We start from the raw sequence: 15,266 nt of genomic DNA on the forward strand, positions 1-15,266 counted from the left end.
ATATATAAATTATGAATATAAAATATAATATTAATTATTCTTGATAAAACATTTTGTTTTTATTATAAATAGCTATAATTATAAAATATACACAACATTATACGATAAATCCTGCAGAATATTAAACTCAGGCGGCGGTGTATTATATATAATATCTTATAAAATTAATTATATATTTTTAATATATTATATATAAATGTGTGTTACAGTAAAAAAACGCAGTTACATATAAAGTAAAGTACATACACAGGAACTTATTATGATTCGATATATTATGTGCTGTATATAACAGAAGTATGATTTGATCATAATAATCATAAGACTTTAGAAAGAAAATTTGGTTGTTTGCATATAAAATTTTCAATTTTCACAACTTTATGCATAAAGTTTATGTCATTTGAATTAATTATAACAAATTGATGCCTATTTTCTTCCACAGGTATTACATGCTTGACCTTCATCATTGTATCCTGATTATAAATAATATTTACATGTTTCACGAAAAATTGACGAAGTATAAAATATACCACGCCTTTAGATTTGAAGAAGAATCTGATTGATCCATAAATATTAGATTTATCTTGAAAGTTAATGTAAACAGTGTAACTATTACTTTTTATTTTCTTATAAATTTCAGAGGTATATGTTTTACTAGAAATTGTAGCTCTGGCATACATTAGTATATTAGTTACACTAAACTGATGCGCTATTAGCAATTCCCTCTCAGAGTCACTTAACGTTACTTTCACGCTATTACCATTAACTTCATTATCTTTTTGTAGGGTCGAATTAGATCTATTAATTTTATTAACTTTGTTTCTTAGAATTTGAACTCCGTTAACTATTTGTAAATTATTTGCAATTTCTTTGCCGATATGTTTCGAGCCATGTACAAAATTTGAAAGAAATCCATTAAAATTTTCGAATGGAAATGCTGAATTAGCCCACAGAGGACCCCAACGTCTCACACAGAGGGTAAGGTGTAACAGCTGATGAACATTGTATGTTAACTGACGGTCATCATATAAAATTTCAATGTCCCTTACAAATAATTTAAGCAAATATTCTGCTTCATCAAGATCTGGTACTTTCTTAATATTTTTTTGCAATAACGTGAATATAGCTATGACGAGAAGAAGCCAATGTTGGAAATACTTTTCTGGTAAATAATCAATCATAATAGGGACTGAATAAAATAAGAGCCAATTATAGAATTCGGATGCCTTATAAGACTTGAAATGGAATATACTTCGTGGTAAGCGACTAAATGTATCCGGAGGTAAGATGTTTAATAATCTGGTATCAATTTCAGCCATAAAATGTTTCACATTCCAATCTCCAGTTTTTTCGAACCAAAGAACCATAAATTGCTTCACAACTCCCAAAAGAACAGAATGCATGTATTCAGGCATGAAACATGTACCTACATCAATAAGGGGTAGAGCTGCAATAATTGATCTTCCTTTTACACCTTTAATAATAGTATTCTGTTTGGCTGCTTTTTTCCCTTGTTTTTCCATCTTTTCTCCTGTTCTTAGAGTAATTTCGTTGATGAAAGGATATATACGAATCCGCTTTTTACCAGTTTCCACAACTGTACACTTTTTGGTTTTAATTTCGCAATTATTACAGCCAAAACGTCCGTTATAATAGGAAATATTTTGCATCTCTGCTCTGCATGGGGCATCAGCCACTATCAATGGAGCTACAATTTTAGAATTGCCACTCTCATTAGTCTTTGGATCAATCCAATTAACGCCGGCATTAAAACAATCTTGTAATTTTGAACAAAACGGTTGAAGATAAGTATTCATTAACGGTTTGCGTTCATCATACCACAAACCAGTGACGACTAAGAAAGATTCCCGAAGATACTCTGGGATTTCAGCTATCATAAACATTAATGGCCAAAACTGAGCCTTTGAACTTTTCATTAATGAAACACCATCAGTATTTAATATTAAAGTTAAATCATACACTCCTTTTTCCCTTCTACAATTTACTCTAATATATTCTGTTCCATCAGTAATGTCGCTAATTACATTTGGATCGCGATCACGACACTTCGATTGATTTAAAATCTCAGCAAGATTTCTATGCTCAAACATATGTCTAATTTGCTGCGATATATCCAATTCATAAAATACCGATCTACCGCCGCCTGATAAACATACTCGGCAACAGTTGTTAACAAAGATATTATTATCATAAAAAAGACACGTTTTACAATAGAAGTGTTCCGTGACAGAGCACTGAGGAGCGATGTTTCGAGTATACTGAAATAACTGAAAACAAGATTTAGGCATATTATTCGGCTGTGGAAGCATATTACAAATTGTCAACAAAGTATTTTTTAAATTCTCTTTCGTCATCCTGTGTTTAATGTACAATTCGAAAACAGCTAAGACACATTCATCTGTACTTTTTGGGCTATTCTCATACAACATACTATATGTTTCAACTACCTCGTCATTTTGATTGTCTTGATTGTCACCAACCTCATAACTACTCTCCGAACTGCAGTTCCTCTCAATGTCACTAACATTATTTTCATCCTCTTCTTCATTTTTGCTTTCTTCATTTTCTTCTTCATCTTCTTCTTCTCCTTCAACTTCTTCTTCTTCTTCTTCTTCACCTTCAGCGTCTTCTTCTGCTCCTTCATCATCATCGTTTTCTTCCAATTCGCTGCCATCGTCATCTACTAGTAGTAGGCTTTTTTCTTCCGAGTCAGCTGAGCTATTGCTTTCATGTACGGTCTGATCCTTGATACCTGTAGATGAGCCTTCTTCTACAAATATAATGGAATTATTTTCATCCAAAGAAGCCCTTACTTTATTCCGCCACCTTTGTAATGTTCTTAGAGGGATCTATATATAAAAAAAAATATAATTTATTAAATATATATAAATATATATACATACATAAATGAAACATGAATATTATGTTAATATTTGCACCAGAAAATAAGTTCTATATAAATATATATATATATTAATATATTGTCCCCAAAAAGTCCGAAAAAAATTTTTTTATATCCAGCTATAAAGCTACAAAAATACATAATTTTAAGGAACAAAGCGATGCGTTCTTTTTTAAAGCACGAAACAAGGAAGGATAGCACGTGCTATCGACAGATTTTTTAAATATTTTTATCTTTCATGATTTTAAAACTAAACCTGTATTTTTACAAGTTATATATCATTACTCGGCGAAAAATTATCGCAGACAAAAAATTACAAAAACTATCGATAGTACGTTAAAGTTAAAACTTCAAACTTCAAAATGCTTTGTTAATTTTTTGTCTACGATGATTTTTCGCCGAGTTACAGCGGCTTGAAATAGTTCAATTTTTAGCGTATGAAAAGTATTTTTTTTTTAAGTAATATATATGAAAATTTCCTGCCAATCGCACTCACATATTTTAATATGAAATAAATATAAAGGACCAAAGTTACAATAAGTGCATTAAGAGAATGTCATTATAAATGAAACTGTGTATATACGTACCGAAAGGTTTCCATCAATCTTCCAAGGGTGAGAATGATATAATTTCTTTTTCGCCACTGGTTCATCATAATCACGAATATCGTTTGACATTTTTTATGCGTATGGATATTTGATAAAAAATTGAGTAAGAATCTTTCAGTTGATACTTTTGCTCTGTACGCTATACTTGCATGTCACTGCCAGTGCAACCATGATCAACTGATCAGCTTTGCACATATAGCCGCTGCGGGCACTGTGGTCTACGCAGTCCGTACAGTCACAACGCGGGAACCAGAACTTTTCTGATAGCTATAGAAAACTATGAATTTATGATTATATTAGGTTTATGTATTATGTATTTGAAATTAATATTTTCAATGATATGATATATCTAATATAACAAAATAATTGCCATTGCTACACACGCGTGTCTTTATTGAAAGTCATTGTTATTGATCTGTCAAAAAAAATCGTTCTTTCCCGCGTTACGACTGTAGAGTGTTGAGCCCAGGGATGCGATATTTCCTACCGGGCTCCTGGCTCTCGAGCCCCACACAAGCGAGAAGCGCGTACATGTGCTGCGCAAAGTGTTCCGCGCAGCACATGTACACGCTTCTCGCTTGTGTGGGGCTCGGAAGCCGGGAGCCCGGTAAGAAACATCGCATCACTGGTAGAGCCCAACGTGCCGAGCTCCATCCTCCACCCCAGTACATCAGTATCGCTACCCAGTATCGCCGATTCGCTGCGCCGACATCGAGGTGCCAAGCGCCTTTTATTGTTTCAACAATTTTTTCCTTTGTTCTGTACGAGCGCCAGTGCTGGACGAACAAATACCACAACTACGTGTTCTAACCTGCAAAAATTATACACGAGGCTAGGAAACTCTGTGGAAACGCGTGTGCGTACTTCCGTGTCTGCAAAGTGCGTGTGTTCATAATATTGCATTATGTAAAATAAGAATTAAGAAAAGTCGTTTTTTTATTTAATAGCAATAATGTTCATCCTGCAATGCGAATCAGATGGTTCATATTGTGTGGTTCACGAAAATGCGGTCATTTTTGACGAAGAGAACATAAGACCTGGGGACAAAGTTATGTTCGTCTGGAATAAAAAACATTACGACGGATCCGTCATCATGAGATCAGGTAAAAAATTAACATGTTAATTAAGTATATAATAAGTAAAAATTAAGACTATATGCATAAAATTTCAAAATATAATAAATAAATATTTTAATGTTTTTTGTTGTTTTAACCATCTTAAATATGTAATAGTCTATAAAATTATAAAAATTTTTAACATTTTCTGGATATCAAACATTAAATATGTAATAAAATTTATACAGAATATTAAGGCGACAGAATAAGGCGACAATTGTATCTGCCTTTGGATATCTATCATCCAGCCATCTCCTAGCACAAAATATTTCTCGTTACTTTGCCCATGAACATAAATAATGTATGGCTGGATGTGCAACCCTTCTCAACTCAATCATAGATTATATATTTAACTGTTTATTTATATATATGTACTTCTTATTCAAATTCATATGTATGTAATCAGTACTTTGATGCAGGTATCCTTCGACTATATTTATGCCAAACAGCATGAAGATTCATTAATAAATTCTATTTTTTTCCAATTCTCTCAGGTGTTGCTTAGGAGTAACATGGTGTTTCAAAGGGTTAATGTTCGATATCCAAAAAATGTTAAAAATTTTTATAATTTTATAGACTATATAGACTATATATAGACTATTACACATTTAAAGTGAAACATTATTATTTACATATATGTTATAGATGATGAAACAAAAATTGACGAGAAAATAAAAATGTTGAAAGCTGAAGAAAAAAATAAACGCGCGTCAAAAAGTAAATGCAATAAATCGGAAGCATCGAAAGTAATAGATCGGTCTGAATTGGGCTCTAGTCGTAAAAAAGCATCTGTAAAAAGGTGGTCGCCAGAGACTAAACTCTTGTCGGGCGAGAATAAAAAACCACGAAATGTTTTATTGAAAGGGAATGGAGCCGTAAGTATTTTCAATATATATTAAATCCAGGGCTGGGCAAAATGTATTTCAAATTGTATTTCAAATACAATAAAATATTTGAAATACAAAATGTACAATGCTAACACAATCTTGGTATTTAAATTATAAAATACAAAATACTTTTAATTTTTAATTTTCGATTTAAAATACAAAAATTTTGTATTTTAAATTAAAAAATTGAAGATATTTTGCAATAAATACTAAAATTGTTAGTATTTTGTATTTTGTATTTCAAATGTGTTTGCCCAGCCCTGATTAAATCATATATATTAAAATTTTTACTTTGTTTCTTTAATATACATATCCCTATATCTCTTAAAATGTAATGAAATTATGACTCTTTTTTCAGAAAAGCAATAAAAGTGCAAATTGGCAGGAGAAACTTTCTTCGGCAATGCAGGCTCAAGTTTCAAAAGTGATCGATATCCAAAAGAAAGAAAAATCGATCAGCATCGAAAACAGTAACCTAAGTAGTTCTCCCGATTCGAAAAATGCTTCGTGGTCAGAAGATGAGTCAAACAGGGAATTAACAACTCCCGAAAAAATCGCAAAAAAAAAGGTAATTATATTTTATGAATATTTTACATATTAATTGCTATTCATCAAACTGAATCAGTATAATACTCTCTGATTATCATTTCAGCATTATGCACAGCAGAAGCAATCAGATATCGCGGCATTAATGAAAATAGCGTCAAACGCACCAGTTTTGGAGCCGCGGAAAAAATCTGAGTTACCAGCACTTAAAAAAAATGAGACCAAAGAGCTTTCAAGAAATTATTATTCAATAGTAGATGACGAAAATAAGGATTTGCGACAGGATCTAGGTATGGCATTTTTTAATTATAGAAATTTTAGAAAAGAATAAATTTTAACTATTGGAAAATATTAAAAAATTATTAGTGAGGATTATTTATTGATGAATATATTTGAATAAATAACTTTACTTAAAAAAATAATATACTGTAATACTGTAATAATATACTTGTATTTTAATGTGTTATCACTTTCAGAATCAAAAATCAAAAATATAAAGGCAAAAGAAACTACTAATAAGATTATGGATGATGATGAATATAGTGATGATGATTACCCATCAACTACAGTTGACGAGCGTAATCTGCAATCTAACGACCAATTATTAGGACAAAATTCGCCAGGCGATAAGGTAAAATAATACAGTTCCTATGCCTTTAATAAGATTCCTAAATGTTTTCTAAACGCAATTTTACATTAAAAAAAGCATATCTTGAAATTGTGATCATATATATTGCAATCTTAAGAATAATATTTGATATTGAAAAAATAACATTTATGATAGTAAATATTACTAATATTTTACAGATGGTTTTACTGCAGGATGGGGTGTTCTGCAATGAACGCGTTTTGGAAGTCGCATTGAGTTCGTCGCACAAGGCGAGCCATATTGTCCGCCGCCTAATTGTAGGCGTATTTAAGCTTGAGAGCTTAAAGAACTGCACATTCACGGGCGCAAGTCACCGCGGAGTGCATGAAAACAAAGACGACATCACTTGTTTAAACTTGCACGCAAGAAATAGTATCATTGGTTAGTAATGTATATTTATTCTTCAATTATGCTACAATTATTATTTCCGTATTTATATAGCGATAAAATGTTATATATTTATGTATAAAAATTATGTTTTTGTTTACAGATTATGCAATGAAATTGGCAAAAAGAAAAGGGTGGGTAACACCCTATCAAGGAACTAAATACCGCGATGTCACAAAAACTGGGCGAAATAAAAAGAGAGCTGAAAAACGCTGATGCCCAAAACAAGTAATTTTTTTGAACGGGTGTTTGTGCTCATTTCGTTTTTTAAAATTAAAAAAATTTTTTTTTTTTATTAATCTACTATGAGATTTAAAATTATTTAAGTTGCTTAAAATTAAAAAAAGACAACCTCTATTACGTTACGTAAAATTAAAACATAATTTATTAAATATAATTTATTTAATGTTACAAAATTAAAAAAAAAGGACTTTTTATTTTTTTGTACTGGTAAAAAATATTGATTGATTGCTATAAAAATTTTGATGGTTTTTGTAAACTTTATCAAGGTTTAATAAATAAAGTTTTTCCTTTTCATGAATACTGTTTCATTATTTATTAATTTTTAACCTGATACATGGCCGTATATGGCAGTGTACAATCATATACAGCCATATATACTTGTATACAACCGTGAATAATTGTGCATGGGCGTATATGATTGTACATGACCATGTCAGGTCAAAATCCATACATAGACATGTATGGAGTCTCCACACATGAGTATGTATTCTTATGTATGATCAAGCATGGGCATTTTTTCCCGGGAAGTTCAATGAATTAACAATAATTTTTGGTGTTAATTGTTGAATTATATGAACTTCGAATAAAAAATTTATTCCCAAATATGTGGGCAGACACCATCCTTATTGTATTTATCAGTATATGTACAGCGTTATCGGGTAAAGGTAAAAAACATAAAAAGCAATATTTTCATAAATGTATTTATAAGTTGAAAAAAAAAACAAAATAATTTATTTAATTTATTTGTTCTAATATATTTATTTTATATATATTGTTTAGGTTTGACATGGTTAATGGTGTATAGAACTGAAAAATATCAAAAATTAAAGGCTAAAATTGAAAAGCAGAGTAAAAAATATAAGTCTACAAAATATCTATGAGGTATTCAAGATATTTATGAGGTATTATATGAGGAATTGTATATACAAAAAAATATCTGTATAAAGTGATTTTGTTTGCCAGTGGAAAAAAGAAAAGAGGCTCATGAAGACTCTTTGGACAAGCAGCAGAAGAAGAAGATAGAACGCAAAGAGGAAAGATTAAAGAATAATAATCGAAAATTATCTCTTGTAAAAATGAAATCCATGTTTGCTATTAGATTTGCGTTTACGGCACTGTTAAGTATGTTCAATAACATATTTGATGGACGAACTGTTGCGAGATTACCGTTTGTTCCAATCAGCTGAATACAAGGTTTATCCCATAGAAATCTTCCAGGCGATGATTATATGGAATGCTCATTTATATTTTTATACATATTATGCACCATGAGTATCAGACAGGTAAATTTAATTTGTTTCCTTGAATACATTTGGTTATGTATTAAACATATTTAAAAATAATAATAATTTTAATAATTTTAATAATTTGGTTATGTATTAAACATTTAAAAATAATAATAATTTTAATAATTTTTATTAAAACAAAGAATTTATATTTTAATTTATACAAACATATTTTACATTTATAACAATAATTAAATGATAACATTAAATAAAATAATAACAATTAATAATAATGGTAACATTTTTATGTACAATTTATCTTCTTACTCTTTGATTCTGTTTCTTCTAATTTTTCTGTAACGAAATATTATGTATTTTGTAAAACTAATATTATATAATAAAAATTCTAAATTAAAATTTCTAAATTCTAAATTAAAATTTTTATTAAAAAAAAAAATTTATAATTTTAAATCAAATAAATTTATTGTAATTGTATACCTTCTAATTTTCTTTTCTGAGGTGTATTTATCCCTTTCAATAAATGGAGTATTGACATTCGACCATCTTTTTGTTTTAAATCATTGATGTCATTTACAAGTAAATATGGCGGATCAGCTATAAAATTATCAAAGTTATATATATAAATTAATGTGTACGTACTTTAAGTGTGTGATTTTATAAAAATTTTTATTTATTTAAAATTTTTATTTATTAAAAATAAAATAATTTATTCTTTATTCTTCCAATTTTTTGCTTTTTTGCTTTTATATTTATTTATATTTAATATTATTTAATATTTATTACGAGATGAATAAAAAAAATATTATAAATATTATATTATCTTTAATTAAAATTAATAAAATTACAATATTTTTTAAATTAAAGTTTTAAAATTAGTGAGAAATATAAATATTTTTACCATTGAGTTGCATAATTCCTTTAATTTCAACTTTGTCACCTTTTTTTAAATTTAAATCTAAATAATTATTATCAGAAAAATCTAAAATATGTATTTCCAGTTTATATAAGCCATCAGTAATTGATCCACATCCAATAATTTTGTTTAATTTTGTGTTAAAAATTTCAGAAAAATTTGTCTTAATATATCCATCTAAAACTGAAGTATTTATATACATGTATAATATGGTAAAGAAATATAAAAGTTTAGTTTTATTAGTATTATAATAGTATAAAAATAAAATAAATATTTTAAAAGAAAAAAAATTTATAAAATATTTAAAATATTAAATAAAAAATAAAATAAAGTACAATAAAATATTTTAAATTTTTGAATAATACTTTTAGAGAAATTTATATAGAAATGGAAACATAACTTACTAATGTATTATAATAGTATAAAAATGAAATAAATATTTTAAAAGAAAAAAAATTTATAAAATATTTAAAATATTAAATAAAAAATAAAATAAAGTACAATAAAATATTTTAAATTTTTGAATAATACTTTTAGAGAAATTTATATAGAAATGGAAACATAACTTACTAATGTATCCTGGACTATCTAATACATCACATAATTTTGTTTCCTTATATTTATTATTTGTAGTTTTCATTTCATAATAACCTAAATTTGATATAATTGTATTTTTTTTTATTAATAACTCATATGCCACATTGCCATTATTAAATTGGCTATTTCTAGGTTGTCTCGCAAACGCTCCATCGAAATGTATTATCTACATTAAAAAATTATTATTATTATTATTATTATTATTATTATTATTATTATTATCATCATTATTATTATTATTATTATTATTATTATTATTATTATTATTAATTATTTAAAGATTATTATTTTTTTATCAATGCTTACGTGATTCGACATAATAAAATGTTCAACATTCTTAATGTCGTCGTTCCACGCCACTACCTGAACACGTCTTCCTTTATTATTATTTAAATAAAATTTATAAAATTTGTATTGCTGGTTTGTACCTACTAATCGAGGAGATTCTATCCCGTCAACATATCCAATAATCTCACTGTCAAGAAGAACAGTAAAATGAACATAAAAATAAGATAAACAAATGTAACAAATGTAATATATATATATATATATATATATATATATATATATACATCATTGAATTAAATTAAATATTAAAAATAAGTAGCAAATTTGTAAAAAAAATTTAAATATTTAAAAAAAAAAATTTTACATTTTTTAAAATAACACTGTTCGATGTGGATTTTAGTACCTAAGAAGACGCTGAAGTTCTCTTTTATTAACTTTTGTTTTTCGTCAAATTCTTTTTTTTGATTGCAATAAAAAATTCTTTTCTATAATTAAAATACGTATGCTAATAATATAAAAAACTTGATTTAAAAGAATTTTTCATTCCGCAAGTAGCCAAAAAAAGAATTTCACGAAAAATAAAAAGAAAAACATATCGCATTTTTAATTTTCATGACTTTTTTTATTACTTCTATAAAATTACAAATCTTTTAGTATAATTAAAATACACAAGCTAATGTATTGATATATTGGTTAAATTAAAACCAAAAATAGAAAAAAATTAATATAAACGCATGTCGATAAAATTTCCATAATTATTTCTTTTTTTTTTTAATTTTACCAGACATTAATATATTAGCGTGTGTACTTTAATCACACAAAAAGATTTGTAGAAACAATAAAAGAAACCATAAAAATTAGAAAAGGAGGTAAAATAAACAATTCCAACATCTTCTTAAGCAATGAAATCTAATTTCAATAAATTTTTTTCGATAGAATCCGAATCCGAAGCAAAAAATAATGAATTGACCCTAGTTTTTGAAAAAAGTGTCGAAAATGCAAAAAAAGGGTTTTTGAATACCTATAAAAAAATAACGAAAGCTAATAGATTTTTCTAAGTGGAAAAATAAAATAAAAGCTTGAACCTTGTTCTTTTAAATTTAAAGCATTAGTAAAAACTAAAAAGCAAAAAATCAGATGTTATGACGTTGGAGTACTCAGGAACAGTTTTTCTATATGAGTGCATACCAATTCCAACAAATGCTTTTACAATGACAAAAAGCACCTTGATAGGCAAGAGACTCACAATAACAAAATACACCACAATTTGAGAGAGACAAACAGCGTGCACGGAGAGGAAAGCATGTACTGGAAATGGTGCACGCTCATATAGAAAAACTGTTCCCTAGTACTCCAACGTCATGACATCAGATTTTTTAAATTTTTAGTTTAAAAAACTTAATTTAAACTTTTTTTTTATGTCACTTAGATTGGCTCGTGTTATTTTTCTATAGATACTCAAAAATAGCCAAACACACGATTCTATAAAAAAAATTTATCGAAATTAGTTCTCATTTATTAAGTGCTTGAAAAAAAAGTTTAAAAATGTCAAAGTGTAAGTTTATAATATATACTTACACTGTTGAATCAAACATTTTAATTTTATCAAAATGTTCATTTGGAGATAATAAATCCTCCATATTTAAATTTTCTACTTGTAAGTCATCTTCTATTTGTTCCATTTTTTCTATAAACAAAAAAAATAATTTTTAAATAATGTAATTAAGTACTTGAAATTTTAAAGAAATGAATTTTAACAAATATCATCGAGCAATTGCAAATATTATACGTCGATTTTGATGACATTGTAACCATCGGTTATTTAGTTCCTCGAAGCAAACTAAAGTTTTACTTTTTTTTATATGTATAAATGGACATATATGGCGCTAAATGTATTAACTATTGCTCTGGAGTTCGCTGGATATATTTATTAATTTCTTTATTTATTAATTTTTAAATAATGCAATTAAGTACTTGAAATTTTAAAGAAATGAATTTTAAGAAATATCATATAAAATTCATTCCTTTAAAATTTTTAAATAATGTAATTAAGTACTTCAAATTTTAAAGAAATGAATTTTAACAAATATCATCTAGCAATTGCAAATATCTCTCAAAGTCGATCTTTCAAATGGAAATTGTTGTTTGTATGAAATTAAATCATCAATGTATTTTAATTTTATACAAATAAAAATCTTTATTTGAGAGATCGACTTTGAAAGATATTTGCAATTGCTCGATGATATCTGTTAAAATTAATTTCTCTAAAATTTTTAAATAATGTACTTATAAATAATAACAAAAAGATAGCAGATAATTTCAGCATTAATGATTTTGTGCATTGACTTATGTATAATATTTTTCTTTACATTGCCTGGATAACTTAATATCGAGCTAATAATTATAATTTGATACTCTATTTACTATTTTAATGCTGAAACCGTTTTAATATTAAGCAATCCAGTCAATGTAAAAAAAAATATTATACATAAATCAAAGCACAAAATCGTTAATGCTGAAATTATTTGCTATCTTCTTGTTATTATTTATACGTACATTATTTAAAATGTTTAGAGAAATTAATTTTAACAGATATCATCGAGCAATTGCAAATATCTTTCAAAATCGATCTCTCAAATAAAGATTTTTATTTGTATGAAATTAAAATACATTGATGATTTAATTTCATACAAACAACAATCTCCATTTGAAAGATCGACTTTGAGAGATATTTGCAATTGCTAGATAATATTTGTTAAAATTCATTTCTTTAAAATTTGTAAATAATGTAATTAAATACTTGCAATTTTAAAGAAATGAATTTTAACAAATATCATCAAGCAATTGCAGATATCTCTCAAAGTCGATCTCTCAAATGGAGATTGTTATTTGTATAAAATTAAATCATCAATGTACTTTAATTTCATTGATTTGACTCATGTATAATATTTTTTTTTACATTATTTTTTAAATTTTTTACATTTATTTATTTATTTATATACATACTTTTTCTAAACGGTTTTTCCTTTTTCTGCTTATTTCTTCTTAATATTTCTTTTTTTTTTGTTGTTCTACTTTTTTTTTTCTCTCTCTCTCTCTCTCTCTCTCTCTCTCTCTCTCTCTCTCTCTCTCTCTCTCTCTCTCTCTCTCTCTCTCTTGTCGTTTTTTTATCCTTCAATAAAATTTAAGAAATTAATATCTATTTATATTGTAAGTATAAGCTGTATTATAATGAATATTTAATTATATATATATTCCGGTGAAACATCCAAAAAAAAAAGTCAATTTATATATATATATATATATATATATATTTCTTTAAAATTTTTAAATAATGTAATTAAGTACTTGAAATTTTAAAGAAATGAATTTTAAGAAATATCATCGAGCAATTGCAAATATCTCTCAAAGTCGATCTCTCAAATGGAGATCGTTATTTGTATAAAATTAAATCATCAATGTACTTTAATTTCATACAAATAACAATCTCCATTTAAAAGATCGACTTTGAAAGATATTCACAATTGCTCGATAATATCTGTTAAAATTAATTTCTCTAATATTTTTAAATAATGTACGTATAAATAATAACAAAAAGATAGCAGATAATTTCAACATTAATAATTTTGTGCTTTGACTTATGTATAATATTTTTTTTTACATTGCCTGGATAGCTTAATATCGAGCTAATAATTATAATTTGATACTCTATTTACTATTTTAATGCTGAAACCGTTTTAATATTAAGCTATCCAGCCAATGTAAAAAAAATTATTATACATTAATCAAAGCACAAAATCGTTAATGCTGAAATTATTTGTTATCTTCTTGTTATTATTTATACATACTTTATTTAAAATGTTTAGAGAAATTAATTTTAACAGATATCATCGAGCAATTGCAAATATCTTTCAAAGTTGATCTCTCAAATAAAAATTTTTATTTGTATGAAATTAAAATACATTGATGATTTAATTTCATATAAACAACAATCTCCATTTGAAAGATCGACTTTGAGAGATATTTGCAATTGCTAGATGATATTTGTTAAAATTCATTTCTCTAAAATTTTTAAATAATGTAATTAAGTACTTGAAATTTTAAAGAAATGAATTTTAACAAATATTATCTAGCAATTGCAAATATCTCTCAAAGTCGATCTTTCAAATGGAGATTGTTGTTTGTATGAAATTAAATCATCAATGTATTTTAATTTCATACAAATAAAAATTTTTATTTGAGAGATCGACTTTGAAAGATATTTGCAATTGCTCGATGATATCTGTTAAAATTAATTTTTCTAAAATTTTTAAATAATGTAATTAAGTACTTGAAATTTTAAAGAAATGAATTTTAACAAATATCATCGAGCAATTGCAAATATCTCTTAAAGTCGATCTCTCAAATGGAGATTGTTATTTGTATAAAATTATATCATCAATGTACTTTAATTTCATTGATTTGACTTATGTATAATATTTTTTTTACATTATTTTTAAAATTTTTTACCTTTATTTATTTATTTATATACATACTTTTTCTAAACGTTGTTTCCTTTTTCTGCTTATTTCTTCTTAATATTTCTTTTTTTTTGTTGTTCCACTTTTATTTTGTTCCTCTCTCTCTTTCTCTCTCTCTCTCTCTCTCTCTCTCTCTCTCTCTTTCTCTCTTGTCGTTTTTTTATCCTTCAATAAAATTTAAGAAATTAATATATATTTATAGTGTAAGTATAAGCTGAATGTATTTTAATTTCATACAAATAAAAATCTTTATTTGAGAGATCGACTTTGAAAGATATTTGCAATTGCTCGATGATATCTGTTAAAATTAATTTCTCTAAAATTTTTAAATAATGTACTTATAAAT

General features: G+C 26.4%; 2 protein-coding genes and 1 long non-coding RNA gene across 4 annotated transcripts; 2 read left to right on the forward strand and 1 right to left on the reverse strand.

Moving 5' to 3' along the window:
• Window positions 1–211: 211 nt before the first annotated feature.
• Window positions 212–3,887, reverse strand: LOC136999646 (uncharacterized). Its single transcript, XM_067354079.1, has 2 exons — window positions 3,508–3,887; window positions 212–2,867 (listed from the first exon to the last, which is right to left on the reverse strand). Exons 1-2 carry the CDS (start codon window positions 3,595–3,597, stop codon window positions 315–317), a joined length of 2,643 nt encoding a protein of 880 aa, XP_067210180.1. The 5' UTR covers window positions 3,598–3,887; the 3' UTR covers window positions 212–314.
• A 222-nt stretch (window positions 3,888–4,109) lies between these two features.
• On the forward strand, window positions 4,110–7,463 carry LOC105669675 (uncharacterized). Of its 2 annotated transcripts, none has more exons than XM_067354081.1 (8): window positions 4,110–4,384; window positions 4,476–4,631; window positions 5,289–5,518; window positions 5,889–6,098; window positions 6,183–6,366; window positions 6,553–6,707; window positions 6,884–7,106; window positions 7,216–7,463. In XM_067354081.1, the coding sequence occupies exons 2-8, from the start codon at window positions 4,481–4,483 to the stop codon at window positions 7,326–7,328; spliced, it is 1,266 nt and encodes a 421-aa protein (XP_067210182.1). In that variant the 5' UTR covers window positions 4,110–4,384; window positions 4,476–4,480; the 3' UTR covers window positions 7,329–7,463. The 2 variants fall into 2 exon arrangements, with proteins under 2 accessions (XP_067210182.1, XP_067210181.1); XM_067354080.1 differs by having other exon boundaries at window positions 4,110–4,407; window positions 7,216–7,462.
• Window positions 7,464–7,859: 396 nt separating this feature from the next.
• On the forward strand, window positions 7,860–9,895 carry LOC136999648 (uncharacterized). The gene is made up of 2 exons (XR_010889959.1): window positions 7,860–8,020; window positions 8,136–9,895. It is a non-coding gene; the product is annotated as an uncharacterized lncRNA (long non-coding RNA).
• Window positions 9,896–15,266: the final 5,371 nt, after the last annotated feature.

Source organism: Linepithema humile, chromosome 4, assembly GCF_040581485.1.
Source record: "Linepithema humile isolate Giens D197 chromosome 4, Lhum_UNIL_v1.0, whole genome shotgun sequence".
NCBI lineage: Eukaryota > Metazoa > Arthropoda > Insecta > Hymenoptera > Formicidae > Linepithema > Linepithema humile.

Bases quoted from the DNA above. Each gene is read 5' to 3' on its own strand.
- LOC136999646 (XM_067354079.1), bottom strand. From the start codon at position 3,597: ATGTCAAACGATATTCGTGATTATGATGAACCAGTGGCGAAAAAGAAA. The intron at 2,868-3,507 runs GTACGTATATAC...TTTTATATATAG, and splicing joins AGATTGATGGAAACCTTTCG to ATCCCTCTAAGAACATTACA.
- LOC105669675 (XM_067354081.1), top strand. From the start codon at position 4,481: ATGTTCATCCTGCAATGCGAATCAGATGGTTCATATTGTGTGGTTCAC. The intron at 4,632-5,288 runs GTAAAAAATTAA...TATATGTTATAG, and splicing joins ATCCGTCATCATGAGATCAG to ATGATGAAACAAAAATTGAC. The intron at 6,099-6,182 runs GTAATTATATTT...TTATCATTTCAG, and splicing joins AAAAAATCGCAAAAAAAAAG to CATTATGCACAGCAGAAGCA.